Source organism: Sphaerodactylus townsendi, linkage group LG04, assembly GCF_021028975.2.
Source record: "Sphaerodactylus townsendi isolate TG3544 linkage group LG04, MPM_Stown_v2.3, whole genome shotgun sequence".
Lineage (NCBI taxonomy): Eukaryota > Metazoa > Chordata > Lepidosauria > Squamata > Sphaerodactylidae > Sphaerodactylus > Sphaerodactylus townsendi.
This window is the reverse complement of record NC_059428.1, coordinates 149,012,203-149,026,581: the sequence shown is the minus strand read 5'-3', so window position 1 is coordinate 149,026,581 and position 14,379 is coordinate 149,012,203. Positions and strand designations below refer to the sequence as shown.

The window sequence follows — 14,379 nt, the reverse complement described above, 5'->3', positions numbered from 1 at the left end:
GATGTGATTGACGAGAGGACGGATGGGATGGATTTGACGACGGATTTGACGGATTGACGGATTTGATTTGATTGACGGGATTTGACGGATTTGATGACGTATTGACGGATGGACGGATTTGGATGGGATGACGGATGAGGACGGACGATAGACGGATGAGATGACGGATGGATGACGGATGGACGGATGGATGGATGGATGGATGGATTTGACGAGTGACGGATGGATGAGAGGATGGATTTAGATGAGGAGGATGGATGGACGGATGGATGATGGATGGATGGATTGGATGGAGGATGGATGGACTTATCGGATGGATGGGAGGACGGATGGACGGACGGATCTGATTTGACGGATCGATCTGACGGATCCGATCCGATCCGGACGGACGGATGACGGACTTGACGATGATTTGATTTGGACGGACGGACGGACGGACGGATTTGGATTGACGGACGGGAGGAATGGATGACGACGGGATGACGGATGGATATTTTACGACGGGATGATGGACGGATGGATCCGATCCGGATCCGATCCGATCCGGATCCAGATCAAACGGACGGATTTGACGGATTTGACGGCGGATTTATGGACGACCAGACGGACGGACGGATCGACGGGGATGACGGATTTGACGGATCGACGGACGGACGGATTTGACGGACGGATTTGATTTGACGGACGGATTTGGTGGCGGGCGGGTGGGTGGATTTGACGGACGGACGGACGATGATGATTTGATTTGACGCCTGGACGGATTTGACGGATTTGACGGACGGACGGATTTGACGGATTTGGATTTGACGACGGATTTGGATTTGACGGATTTGACGGATGGATGGATGGATGGATGGATGGATGGATGGATGGATGGATGGATGGATGGATGGACGGATGGACGGATGGATGGATGGATGGAGGATGGGAGGATGGATGGATGGATGGATGGATGGATGGATGGATGGATGGATGGATGGATGGAGGAGGATGGAGGATGGATGATGGATGGATGGATGGATGGATGGATGGATGGATGGATGGATGGATGGATGGATGGATGGATGGATGGATGGATGGAGGATGGACAAAAATGGATGCTATGGATGAGAGGATGGAGGATGGATGGATGGGGTAAGGATGGATGGAGGATGGATGGATGGGGTAAGGATGGATGGAGGATGGATGGATGGGGTAAGGATGGATGGAGGATGGATGGATGGGGTAAGGATGGATGGAGGATGGATGGGAGGATGGATGGATGGATGGATGGATGGATGGATGGATGGATGGATGGATGGATGGATGGATGGATGGATGGATGGGAGGATGGATGGATGGATGGGAGGATGGATGGGAGGATGGATGGGAGGATGGATGAGAGGATGGATGGATGGATGGATGGATGGATGGATGGATGGATGGATGGATGGATGAGAGGATGGATGGATGAGAGGATGGATGGATGAGAGGATGGATGGATGGATGGATGATGGATGGATGGATGGATGGGAGGATGGATGGACGGATGGATGGATGGGAGGATGGATGGATGGATGGACGGATGGATGGAGGTGTGAGCCGGATGGAGCCAGACAGACCGAGATGGATAGGAAGGATGGATAAATTCTAGGAGAGATAGATGGATGATGGATAAGATGGATGGATGGATAAGATATGAATGGATAGGAAGAGATGGATAGATGGATAGGAAGATGGAATGGAGGAATGAATAGATACAGGAATGGATGGATAGACTGGACAACAGACAGACCAGACAGACGGACTCATGAATGGAATGGATATAAGATAGATGGAAGTGGAGAATGGAGGTAGGTAGGTAAGGTGGAATGAATGAATAGATAAATGAATACAGGAAGAGATAAGATGGATGGAATGGAATGGAATGGAATGGAATGGAATGGAATATATGGATAGATAAGATAGATAAGATAGAGTAGGAGGTAAGAGTAGAGTAAAAATTGGAATGGATGAATGGAATGGATAGAAAGAGATAGATAGATAAGATATGGATAAGATAGATAAGATAAGATAAGATAAGATGAATGGAATGAATAGAATGAATGATAGAATGGATAGATACAGATAGATAGATAAGATGATAGATAGATGAATGGATATAGATAGATGAATGAATAGATAGATAGATAGATAAGATAGATAGATAGATAAAATGGAATGGATAAGATAAGATGATAGAAATGGGAAGATGAATGGATAAGATAGAAAGAGATAAGATAGGAAGATAAGATAGATAAATAGATAAATGGATGGAAGAGATGAATGAATGGAATGAATGGAATGGAATGGAATGGCATAGATAGATAGATAGATAGAATGAATGAATAGATAAGATAGATAGATAGATAGAGAATAGATATATATATATGAATGGAAGAGATGGAAGGACCACTTGGCAGGGTAGTGGTGGGGTGGTAGGGACTCTGGACTTTCTCAAAAAGATGCCTGAATCTCCCACTGTTCAGTTTCAGTGGATGACCCCACATTCTAGTATTATGGGAGAGGGAGAAAAATCCGTTACTAGAAGGATCAGACTCAAAATCAGACAACAAACCTTCTTTGAAGGCTAATATTGGTTCTCTTCTCTGAACTAAGTAAACTGATTGTTCTTAGCCTGAATACATCAGACTTCTTTGTCCTTCAGAGCCAACGCTCTGTTGTCAGTTGTATCAGTGGTGCAGAATCCAGATAAATGCCACCATAATTTATTTCTTGTTATTAATAAACCTATTGTTGTAGTTTTCAAACCTGCTAATGAGTAGCAAGGCTGGGAGAAACTCTGGCATAAGAACCCAAGATCTGCTGCCCAGGGGCACGCAAGTGGTTATGCTCGACTGCAGAACTTCTCACGTTGCATGAGAAACAGCTGGATTGTCCCCCAGCAGTCTGACACCCAAACTACAGCAGGACACATGTGAACCCCACAAACGTGGAGGAAACCAGGCAGGCGCCTGCCCTGTGCAGAGGAGGGAATTGTGGCTGGTGCAGCTTGCCAGGGAGAGGTATGGGAAGCTTTGAAAGGTCTCCAGAAATGGTTTCCGGAGGCTCTTCACGTACTCTGTTGCATGTTCAGCATCAGCTATAGGGCCCAAGCAGTTGTGGGGCTGCAGCTGAGGGGCAAAATGCCAGCAAGACGAAGAGTGTGTTGCTCAGAAGGCATCTCGGAGGATCCTCTGAGCCCGTCTGAAGCAGGCTGGCCCTTCCTTTTGTCTTCCAGATGCTTTTGGTACCGGAGTATCAGACCCGGCTGCGCAGCCTGCACTTCAAGACCACCCTGCAGGAGAAGACGGAGGAGATTCTGGCCAGCTACGAGTGCATCTTCAATGCCTCCTTGGAACTGAAGAACAGCAAGAAGCTGGCAAAGATCTTGGAGGTGAGGGAAGTCATCTTGGCTGCCCACGGAAGCCACTAGGTGGCAGCCACTCCCTGCCGCATCATGATGTCCAGCCAGGCTCCCGTCCTTCCCAGCCTGCGTGGCCTCAGCCTGCTGCCCAACATTGCACCACACAAACACACACACACCTTGCCCGTGCCTCAGGATCACAGCAGAGAGGCTTCTCCTACGCAGGGGTGATCGGACCAAGGCAGGGCAGGGCATTCAGCAACAGCAGAGGCAAAGTAAATGGAACTGGAATAGTGACAGAAGTAGCAGGAGAGGCGTGTGGATCGTTACTGATGGTGCTGTGCTTCTGTAAAACGGAGGACGGTGAACCATGCACCCTGTCCTCCAGCTTGAACCAGCATAATGGCTCCGTGCACATTTCTGCTGGCGCTGCAGTTTGCCCTGGAGGTGACAAGACAGTGTTTAAATTGGGCCCTCGGGCCTGTTAATGATGCCATGAAGAACGCCTGGTTAACAGCACAGAGCCATTTGCTGGCTACCGATTAACTCACAGGGCGTCTTCTGAGAGCTGGATTCCAGCCACGGGTCCCCTGAGGATCTCTGGACTGTGACCACCGGCTAGTGCACACATTGTGCTGTGCAACAGGTCACATGATGGCCCAACTCCGCGGAAGAGTCTTGCTCACCCACCTGAAGCAGCTTGGGGCATAGTGGTTAAGAGCAGGTGTACTCTAATCTGGAGGAACCGGTTTTGATTCCCCGCTCTGCCGCCTGAGCTGTGGAGGCCTATCTGGGGAATTCAGATTAGCCAGTGCACTCCAACACATGCCAGCTGGGTGACCTTGGGCTAGTCACAGCTTCTCGGAGCTCACTCAGCCCCACCCACCTCACAGGGTGTTTGTTGTGAGGGGGGAAGGGAAAGGAGTTTGTAAACCCCTTTGAGTCTCCTTGCAAGACAGAAAGGGGGGATATAAATCCAGCTCTTCTTCCTCTTCCTCCTCCTCTTCCTCCTCCTCCTCCCACTGCTCACGACTGTGGTGGGCATTCCCACCTGGGCCGCCCTGTTCCTCCGATCCTGCGAATGCCCAGTTGCACACATGCAGACTCATCGAGGAGGGCAGGGGCTGGGATAGCTCAGAGCTGCTGGCAAGATGCGCAGTCAGGAATTGTCAATCAAACATCAAGATAAAAATTAAATTAGTGTTTTCTTCCCCTTCGTTAGATTGCCTTGTTTATACTCCACCCCCCGGAATACTAATATGTGGTTTGGTGTGAATTGCATAGAGTGATCTGGCAGACATATATGCGCACGTGTGTGTGTGTGTAAGAGGGGTCTTTTTGGGTGGGGGGCTGGGCTGGGGAGCCTTTGCTCTGTAATGTTCCTGCAGCACACCTGTCTCCCTTGATCGGGACAGGCCGAGCTTCAGACAGGCGGCTCCTTTTTTCTCTCAGGGTTCTTAGCCCTGACACTGGCCCCTTTGGCAGGTTCGACAACGGGCGGGCATCGAACAGATGATGCTTTGCTCCTTATGAGGGAGAAATCTGTAGCTGCCAAGCGCAGCTGCCTGGCCTGCGATAAAACAAACAGCCATGCTAGCAAAATTTCCTGCCTGACACTGAAGGGATGAGGGGAGGAAAGAAGGGAACAGCCTGTGTGTGTGGGGGGGGGGGGGCACACTTGAGGGTCTCTTGCTCTTTTAATCACAAGGGGTTCTCTTCGCAGTTTGTGCTGGCGATGGGCAACTATCTGAACCACGGGCAGTTGAAGACCAGCAAAACCACAGGCTTTAAAATCAACTTCCTAACTGAGGTAAGTGGACTACAGGTCTGCCTCCGCTTAAAGGAAGCCCCTGTTAGGGTAACCTGTCCACCTCCGCTTAAAGGAAGCCCCTTCGGGGGTGAGGCGGCTTATAAATCTCATTATAAATAAATAAATAAATAAACCTGTCCACCTCCCCAAATTCTGACCTTGAGCTAGGAAATGTCTCATTCAGTGTCTTTCATAAACGTTGCCGAGGTTAAATTTGCTCCATATAAATTAGTCTCCTGCAAGCCAAAGGGAAGGCCCAGGAAGTAGCTGTGAAAGGGTTGCGTTAGGATCTAGGAGACCATGTTCAGAGAGCTTGTTGGTTGACCCTGGCCCGTCATGCAATCCCAGCCACGCCTAAGGTACGAGGTTGTTGTGAATGGGGGGAGGCAACACGCATCACCCTGAACTCCTAGGCAGGAAAGGGAGAGAGAGGCGAACACTCACCTTGTAGAGTGACCTCTGTGACTTCCGTCCAGCCTCCTCCTCCTCCTCCTCCTCCTCCTCCTCCTCCTCCTCCCTGAGCCCCCACCCACCCACCCACCCACCCGAGAGCAGGATCTTCACTCTCAGCTGCAGCCATAAGAGCTAGAAATGTCACTGCCGTGGGAATGCCCAAGCTGAGCCAATTGCCCCTGCAGACCTCAATCTGCCCCATTGACTGACTGCTTTTGCTCTGCTTCGTTGCAGCTGAACACAACCAAGACTGTGGACGGGAAATCCACCTTCCTACATATTCTTGCCAAATCGCTTAGCCAACATTTCCCAGAACTCCTGGGCTTTGCCAAGGACTTGCCCACAGTGCCACACGCTGCCAAAGGTAGAGTACAGAAGACAGAATCACTCCTGGGTTTGTCTGGGAACAGTCAACGAGTCACTCCTAGCGGCCTCCAGCCCAGCCGCTCATTGCTTTGTGATAACTCCCCCTTCTACTTTGGTTCCTTCCAGGGCTCCAGGGATTTTTCTGGGGCATCCCCACAAGGTGTGTTTGGACAGGGTGTAACTTGGCTCAGTTTCTCAGTGCCGGCTGAAACTATTACACTGGAAGCAGGGCAGTTTCTTCCTGTTCCCAGCGGGCCCAGCAGAGAGCCCAGAGTTCAGCGTCAGGCATTTCCAGTGAAAAGGCTCTCAGCACAACTGGGAAAGACTCTGGCTGGGAAGAAGAGAAGAAGAAGAGTTTGGATTTATATCCCCCCCCCCCTTTTTCTCCTGTAAGGAGACTCAAAGGGGCTGACAATCTCCTTTCCCTTCCCCTCCCACACAACAAACACCCTGTGAGGTGGGTGGGGCTGAGAAAGCTCAGAAGAACTGTGACTAGCCCAAAGTTACCCAGCTGGCATGTGTAGGAGTGCACAAGCTAACCTGGTTCTCCAGATAAGCCTCCACTCAAGTGGCAGAGCGGGGAATCAAACCCAGTTCTCCAGATTAGAGTGCACCTGCTCGAGGAACCCTAGAAAGTCACAGCCAGTCAGAAGGTGCTTCATCTGTTCATAGAGATGGGGTTGTAGAACAGACGGTCTTTCTTCCTGGGAGGAAGTTCACCTCAGTGATAAAACTCTGTGTGATGTCAGGTTCTGGGTCCGAGAACAGATTTGCGCTACTCCATCGGGGAAGCCGAAACAGCCAAGGCCGAATTCTGTTTCTTCTCCCCCTTAGTGAATCAGAGAGCGTTAATAGCCGACCTTGACGATCTTCACGCCACCGTAGAGGAGATTGAGATGGCCTGCCAGAATATGCCGGTCTGCTCAGAGGACAAGTTTGGGGACGTGATGGTTGTATCCTTTGTTGAAGCAGCCAGCGATCAGCTTGCAAATGAACAACCAGTGCACCAGGACAGAGCCACTGGAGGAGGAGGCTCTCTCCACACTGTTGGGTTTGCGGCAGGATAGGAGCTCTGCCCCCTCCCCATGGGAGGACCAGAAGGGAGGGTGTGGTCTGGCCCTGAGAACCTTGCCTATGTATGAGCAGGTCAAACAAGAGTTGGACAGCTGAAAGTTAGAGTCGTGCTGGGGGGAGGGGGGCATTTGCATTTTTTTGCCATTTAAACTTCACGTTGCATTCTGAGTGAAGATATCCCTGCATGATATCCTGCCCCATGAATAAACCCAACTAGAACTGGCTAATAAGAGAGTAATGAAGCCATGTTTCTGCTCACTGCTTTAAGCCTTGCTGACTTCTGGCTTGCTACCCTCGGCTGTCTTCTTAAACGTGCAGCCCAACGACGGGCTTGCGATGTTCGGTTTGTCCTTAGCGGTCCTCCTCGAGGCTTTCCTGGAAAGCGCCCGCCCTGTCATACGGTCTTTGGCTGATCTTCAGCACAAGGCCATGGAGGAGTTCGGCAAAGTCTTGTCCTTCTTCGGGGAGGACTCCAAAGTCACGACCTCAGAGGCCTTCTTTGGCATATTTGCTGAGTTCATGAGAAAGTTCGAGGTAGGGTGTGGATTGTTGTGTATTTCCAAGTGTTCTCCGATAATGATCTGGTCACCAATGTTAGGCGGGTGCAAGTTTGGGACGGGATTGGGGTGTTGCGGGGACATGTGGCCAATCTGAGAGGATACTGAAGATAAGATAAGATAAACTTTAATGTCATTGTGCACGCACAACGACAATACAAACGTCCCCCCGATGCACACTTCTGCCGTCCTCACACCCCATCTCCCACAATCCCCCTTCCAACCATCCCTCCCCAGCCACAGCCACGTCAACGCGACACCGTGGAGTTCAGCACAGCCACAGCTCTAGAATAGAAGCTGTCTCTGAGCCTGGTTGTCTTTCTTTTTATGATCCTATATCGTCTGCCAGGTGGTCATATTTCAAAAAAAGAGTATGCAGGGCGAGACGGGTCTTTCGGAATATTCTGAGCTTTCTTTAGGCAGCAGGAATTATAGAGTTCTTCCAAAGAGGGGAGAGGGCACCCAATTATTCTCTGGGTTTGTGAAACTTGTCTCTGCTTGTGAAACCTCAGCCCCCCTCCCAAGCTGGGCTCAGCCCCTCTCCCACCCAGATTGGTGTAGCAGCTTGCGGAAGGCAGGGCATGAGCCGTTGCCTGCTGGTGTCGTGGTTTCATGAGCCTGGGCAAGATGCCAAAACACGGGCTATGGGAAGAAGGTAATGGATTTCAGCCATCTGCACCCTGATGGCACTATGCACCCCGGAGTCCTTGGTGGCTGCTGTCACTGAGAGAGGGCAAGGAACAGGGACGTAGGTATAGATTTTTTATGGAGGGGTTCGGGAGCAGGGCCACATCCCCACCCGCCCCTGCAGCATGGCTGCGCCTCCCCAAGCCCCGCCCCCGGCCCCAGTGCTTATAAAAGCAGCTCTCTGAGGCTGGGGACAGCAGACTCCCCTGCCCTGCCCTCCCCCGCCCTGCCACCAGCTTGGCTCCCAGCCGGCAGCCCCCTTTGCCCTCCCCTCTGGGCAGAGGCATAACTAGGGGAAATGGAGCCTGGTGCAAAATCTGGGTTTTGCGCCCCCCCCCCCCTCCGGGACAGCTGCTATGATGCTGAAATCCACCCCCAAACAGCATCACTTTCAATGGTGTTTCAACTAGAGAGCCCAAATTTTCCTTTTAAATCCACCTTAAAGGGAGAATCTGGGGTCCCCAGTTAAAAACCCCACAAAGGACGGAGCTTTGGACATGCAATGGAGGGGGGGGGTTGAACCCAAGAAAAAAAACACCCTTATCTACGTCCTTGGCAAGGAATGTTCTTTCTTCCTCATGCTGGGGCTAAAAGATGGATTCATACAGTCACTTTGGTATTGGCACACCTGGCCGGGATTTGGGCTAATGCTCCTTGTCGTCCAATGTTCTCCTACTGCTTTGTGGACCATGAACCATCTGGACTACAGGGCTACAGGCCCTGTTCAGCCTAGAACAGGGGTCTGCAACCTGCGGCTCTCCAGATGTTCGTGGACTACAATTCCCATCAGCCCCTGCCAGCATGGCCAATTGTCCATGCTGGCAGGGGCTGATGGGAATTGTAGTCCATTAACATCTGGAGAGCCACAGGTTGCAGACCCCTGGGCTAGAACAATGGCAGAGGAGGAGGTGGTGCGCGATTTGCTTATGCTCATGTCTAGTGGCTTTATGCTTAGGTTTCCGATGAGCACACAGGCCTGCTGTCCAGCCACAACCACAGCAGGAGTGGAGCTGTTCCTGGCCAAGTTTGTGAGTTTCCACCAAGTGGATGGTCCCCCACTGAATTCTCCACAGATTGCAAACAGCCTGGCTTTGGAAAATTTGTGGCACGATCCTAGAACAGTGCAGCAACCAGGTGTCTACTTTGCTGTAGCTTTAGGATTTCTGAAAGGATTCCCATTTGTGTGGCCGTTTCACAAGAAGTGCAGGATACAATATGGGAAAGAATTTCTGTTTCTGGATATTCTTGTGTTCTGTGATGGGCCAGCTTTGTTTTCTCTCTTTCCTTGCAGAGGGCATTCAGCGACGTGCAGGCTGGCGAACCCCAGTGTAGCCCCAGGATCACCCCGCCCCTCGCCTGGTGATGGGGGGATGAAGGCAGCATTTGTTATGGTGCTTTCCTGCCAATGAAGTGCAATTTGTCCTGGCTGCTCAGTTGTAAATACACGCCGGGTGAGGGAGGAGCACCATCGGCTGTGCATATTCTGGTGATATCGAATTTTGCTTCTGCAAATCCCCTGTGGAGCCGGATGCGAGAGGAACAAGGGCTTGGTGGACTTACATGCAATGTGGCTCTCAAGAGTGTCCCACGAGGTGTCTTTCTCCAGAAAGAGTTTATCTCCTCCACTCTCAGGACTGGCATTTCTTGCAGCCTCAAGAGATAGGACTCAGCGCACAGACACAGGACTCAATACACATTTTGAGAGGCTTCATGATCATGCATTTCCTTTCAGGGAGATGCTGTTTGTGGGTGACGTTTGGTGTCGGTGGGTCAGCTTCTTTGTGAGTGTTGAGGGTGGGAAACAGATCCCTTCTTTGCTTTGGTGTCTAATCCCAAACTGAGGAGCTTCAGTAGCTCCTGGCAGCTTTTCAGCCAGCCCAACTGATGTCTCTCAACTCTCCCCGAAAGCTCGCCTGGGCCTGGAGCTGCCGCTGCTGCTGCCACGACTACTTCCCTGCTGTTTTGCTGCCAAAATAAACACAACCACACATCTGCGGACTGTTCTGTCCAGGGTGGAGGGCAGATCTGCAAATGCACCAAGCACATCTTGGGCAAAACACACAAACAAAAGGGAACCTGAAGGCAACAATCCTGGCTGCAGATGGATGGGTCACCTCTCGTGCTGGGAACTAGCAGCTGTAACAGAGAAGCTGTGAGTTCATTCCAGCATATGAATGGAGCTGCTCTTGCTTCACTCCCTCACACGTGGTTACCTCCAGTCTCACCTACCCATCCTTCTCTTGTTGCTCCATCTGAAGTCCTACTTCTCTGGAAACAGGTGAGAGGTCGTTTCCTCCCCACCTCAGGAAACTGGGTGGAGCAAATGGGCCAGAGGTGAGGCCGCCCATTGCATGAGAACCCTTTTCTGGCTCCAGCCCTGGGCATCTTCTCGATTCAACATCAGAGCAGCAGTGGCGTAGTGGTTTAGAACAGGTGCACTTTAATCTGGAGAACTGGGTTTGATTCCCCACTCTGCCACTTGAGCTTTGGAGGCTTATCTGGTGAACCAGATTAGCCTGTGCACTACAACACATGCCAGCTGGGTGACCTTGAGCTAGTCATAGTTCTTCTGAGCTCTCTCAGTCCCACCTACATCCCAGGGTGTTTGTTGGGGGGTGGGGGGAAAGGGAAAGGAGATTGTCAGCCCCTTTGAGTCTCCTTACAGGAGAGAAAGGGGGGTATAAATCCAAACTCCTCCTCCTCCTCTTCCTCTTCTTCTGTGTGGTGAGACTGGGGCAGACTCTTGTCAACCAGTGCCTTCTCATAGTTGAGATCCAGACTATGGCAAAGCCTGATTTAGTTTAGTTTTCTGAATGGTTTTCAGGAGCAAGGACTGTGTCATTAGTTGTTGCTGCGTGAAGCCAAAGGGGCTGTCATCTGTAGAGTCAAATGACCACATAATTTAGCCCAGTACTCTTAGTACTGTTAGTCCTGCTCTCTTGCTCCCCCCACCCCCCCGGGGAAGAAGCAGCTTCAGGGGCCAGGCAATTCTCAACAGACAAATCATGTGAAGAGAGACAGAGAGAGTTAAATAGCTCCTTCTCACTCCCGCCCCCTCCAAATTTCAGCCTTTGTGACTGCACTGTATGAATGAAAAAAAAAGCCCTACTGCAGAGGACCTCCTTGTAGCCCTCCCGCCTCGGTCCTGGAAAGGCCAAAGGTGCTCCATCCAACAGCTCCAATGCAGCTTTGGCCAAAAAGGTGGACTTGCCACTCTGTGCATTAACCGCAGCCGATGCCTTCAGTGGGGTCTGGCCCTCCTGGACATCATGCTGAAGAGCATGGCAATTCCATTTCCCAGCTGCAAACTCTTCCCATTCAGGCCAGCGAAGTGCCCAGCAGTATCTGTTCAAGGGTGGTCAAAACGTTCAGCCTTTCTTCTGCAGTCCCTCTTGATCTATAACTCTGGTTGCCCCTCCCCATTCCGGACGACAGGGCGGGTGTCCTGTTAATGTTTTGTCTAATGTTTGAAGATCTGGTTTGCTAGCAGCTGTAACCATGAAAGAAGATCGCAAGAACTCTTCATTTCCAGAAGGTATATTCTTGTGACTTTTTTTAAAAAAAGAGCTTACATTGAAGGCTGTGTATACATGCCTGTTTTCCATGTCTCCATCCACTTTTTGTGCTCCTCCCAATAAAGGTGTGCCCTCCTCGAAGCAAAGTCTGTTCTATGAAAAACTGCATTCCTTGGATGATGTATCTTAATTTCTGTGCAGGGCATTGCTGAAGGGAGGCTGTGGTCTCTTTCTGGCACTGACTTTTCCCCACAATCCAACATTCATGGTCTTCTATGCCGGGAACTCTGTCAGTGGAAAACAAAGACTCTTCCCCGGCAGTCTCTCTTCCACAAGGAAGCAGCCTCCTCTTGCCCACACCACCATGTTCTATGGACCTGCAGACATTTTTGGGATGCCATTCAGCAGCCATCGGGAAATAAATGCAGGCAGATTGTGGAATGTTGCTATCTCCTTTTAACTGTTGCTACCTGCCCCAAGCCCCTTGGAAAGGAAGGGTTGGGACAGACACAGCTAAAGAAACTCACATGTCATGCTGCTACACCAGACCTCTCTAGCTCCTTGGAGGGTCTCCAGCCAAGTAGAAACCCCCTTCCCCCCCCCCCCCACCAGCAAGTCTTTCCATTCAGCTCTCAGATTAACTATATTAAGCTCCTGCATTTCCCCCAAAGAGGTATGTCTGTCTCAGGAACACCAAGGATGACAATTGCACACTGGCTCATGTGATAGCCTGAGGTCACTTTTGGCATGCGGCCCGGGCATGGAATAAGCACCACTTTGTGTTTGTGCATGTGTCGCCAAGTATCAGAGGGGTGAGGCCACCGAGGCCTGTCACTTGCTTGCCCTGCTAGCCACTGTTGTAACAACAAAGAATGCTGTTGGATACTGGCAGGAGTTTTGGCACGCCTCCTGGTCACAGGTCTTGCTCTGGAACCCTGCCCCACAGAGGTGAAGGGGCCTCTGCCTGTGGGGACGCATGGGCGGTCCCTGTTCAGACGCTGAATTGCCGAAGGGTAAGAGACAGTGGTGGGGCTGCCCTGCCCTTGCCTGCAGACATTATAGCCAGGGCATGAGAGAGCTTTGCAGGAAGGAAGAGCTGGGATTTCAGGACAGCCGTGGGAAGGCCAGCTTGGGTCTTTTGAAGTTTATAGCTGTCGGATACTTGACAGACGGCGCCAATCCGGTGCTCTTTAGGGCCAAATTTGATCAGATGACTGCAAACAAGATTTAGGGTGCCTTGTCAAAAACAGTGGTGAGAAATGTCCTTGGAGCCTGCCAAACCTTTGTTTTGTTGATCGACAGGTTTCCCTCCTGTGCCTCTCTCTTCAGCGCTGTGTGATCATTACTGGCATGGCCACGTTGCCCATTTGGCCTCCAGTCATGGGCTGGCAGCAACGCACTCTGCCCCCAGGGGCCTCACCCAAGGCAGACCTTCCCTGACAACGATGGTCTCCCAGGGGCCTCAATCCGACCTCTGGGTGTGCAACGAGCCTTGTGACGATCCTGGACATCAATGAAGAGTCACCGTTCTTCTTCCACCCCGCAGCAATTGGGCTTTTTTTTTTGCAAATGCCTCTTTCTCCCTTCTGACAACACCCCCCACTAGTTTCCACCCAGATGACAGGACAGAGTTTCAGGGCAACACCAGGGTGCGCGGAGGAGCCGCTGAGGATTCTTCCAAGCTTGGCTGAAGTGGCCTGCGGGTGCCAGTGGTTTCTGTTTTGCTTCCAGGGGTGTGAGAGTAGGTTGGAATGCAGCAGGACAGACAGGTGCCGCCATGGGAAAGAGAAGGCCTCGCTGGAGACTTGCTCAAGCAGAATCAAGGAAGCCCACTCCACCCATTGCAGATGAGGTGGAGCCAGTAGAGAAAGGCGCTGGGGTCAAGTGTGTCACTTGGAAATGGGACAGTCCCGGTCCCTGAAATCACTTTCGTCTGCTCCTTCTTGATCCCTTCAAAAATATTGAAGCTAGAAAAAGAATTTGCCTTGACAACTGGAGATGGGCACTGAATGCTGAGTCTATGACAATTCCCACAGTGCACAATTAAACACAACTAGAAATCCCCTTTTGCTTTTAGGGAACTGCCCCTCTGCAGCTAAACTTTTAGCTCGGATCCATGGACTCTGCCTGTATGGTCCTGAAAGCTGGCTGGACTAATGGGCCCGTGCAATAGGATTCACTTTGCACAGCTGAAAACAATCAAATTGACTGTACTGACCAGGTAGATCAGTGTTTTGGAGGTATTATTGGGCAGAGTGACTGAGAGGGTTCTCTTACCCTAGGACAGACATACACACACACACACACACACACGGCTTCCCCACATTCAGGCCACTTCAATCGTCTTATGATCAAAATCTACAGCACCGGCCATCCAGTGTCAGTGAGGCGCTTGGATGTGTTTTTGGAGACTTCACTTGCCCTAGATCTGGCAGAGCTGGACCCTCTGATCACGGGGGGTGTAGTGCATGGAAGCCACAGCTCGGAAGAGGGGAAGTGGTTCACAGTGAGACAGACCAGGAAGATGTGGAA

General features: G+C 51.1%; 1 protein-coding gene across 4 annotated transcripts in view; it reads left to right on the top strand.

Moving 5' to 3' along the window:
• The window catches only part of LOC125432170 (Grid2 interacting protein), a 47,216-nt gene extending 36,894 nt beyond the window's left edge, over positions 1-10,322 (top strand). For all 4 annotated transcript variants that reach the window (XM_048495577.1, XM_048495576.1, XM_048495579.1 and 1 more), the window contains 6 exons: positions 3,260-3,415; positions 5,109-5,195; positions 5,883-6,012; positions 6,849-6,967; positions 7,458-7,622; positions 9,624-10,322. In XM_048495577.1, the coding sequence (XP_048351534.1) occupies positions 3,260-3,415; positions 5,109-5,195; positions 5,883-6,012; positions 6,849-6,967; positions 7,458-7,622; positions 9,624-9,695 (729 nt within the window). In that variant the 3' untranslated portion in view covers positions 9,696-10,322. The remainder of the gene's footprint in view (positions 1-3,259; positions 3,416-5,108; positions 5,196-5,882; positions 6,013-6,848; positions 6,968-7,457; positions 7,623-9,623) is intronic.
• Positions 10,323-14,379: the final 4,057 nt, after the last annotated feature.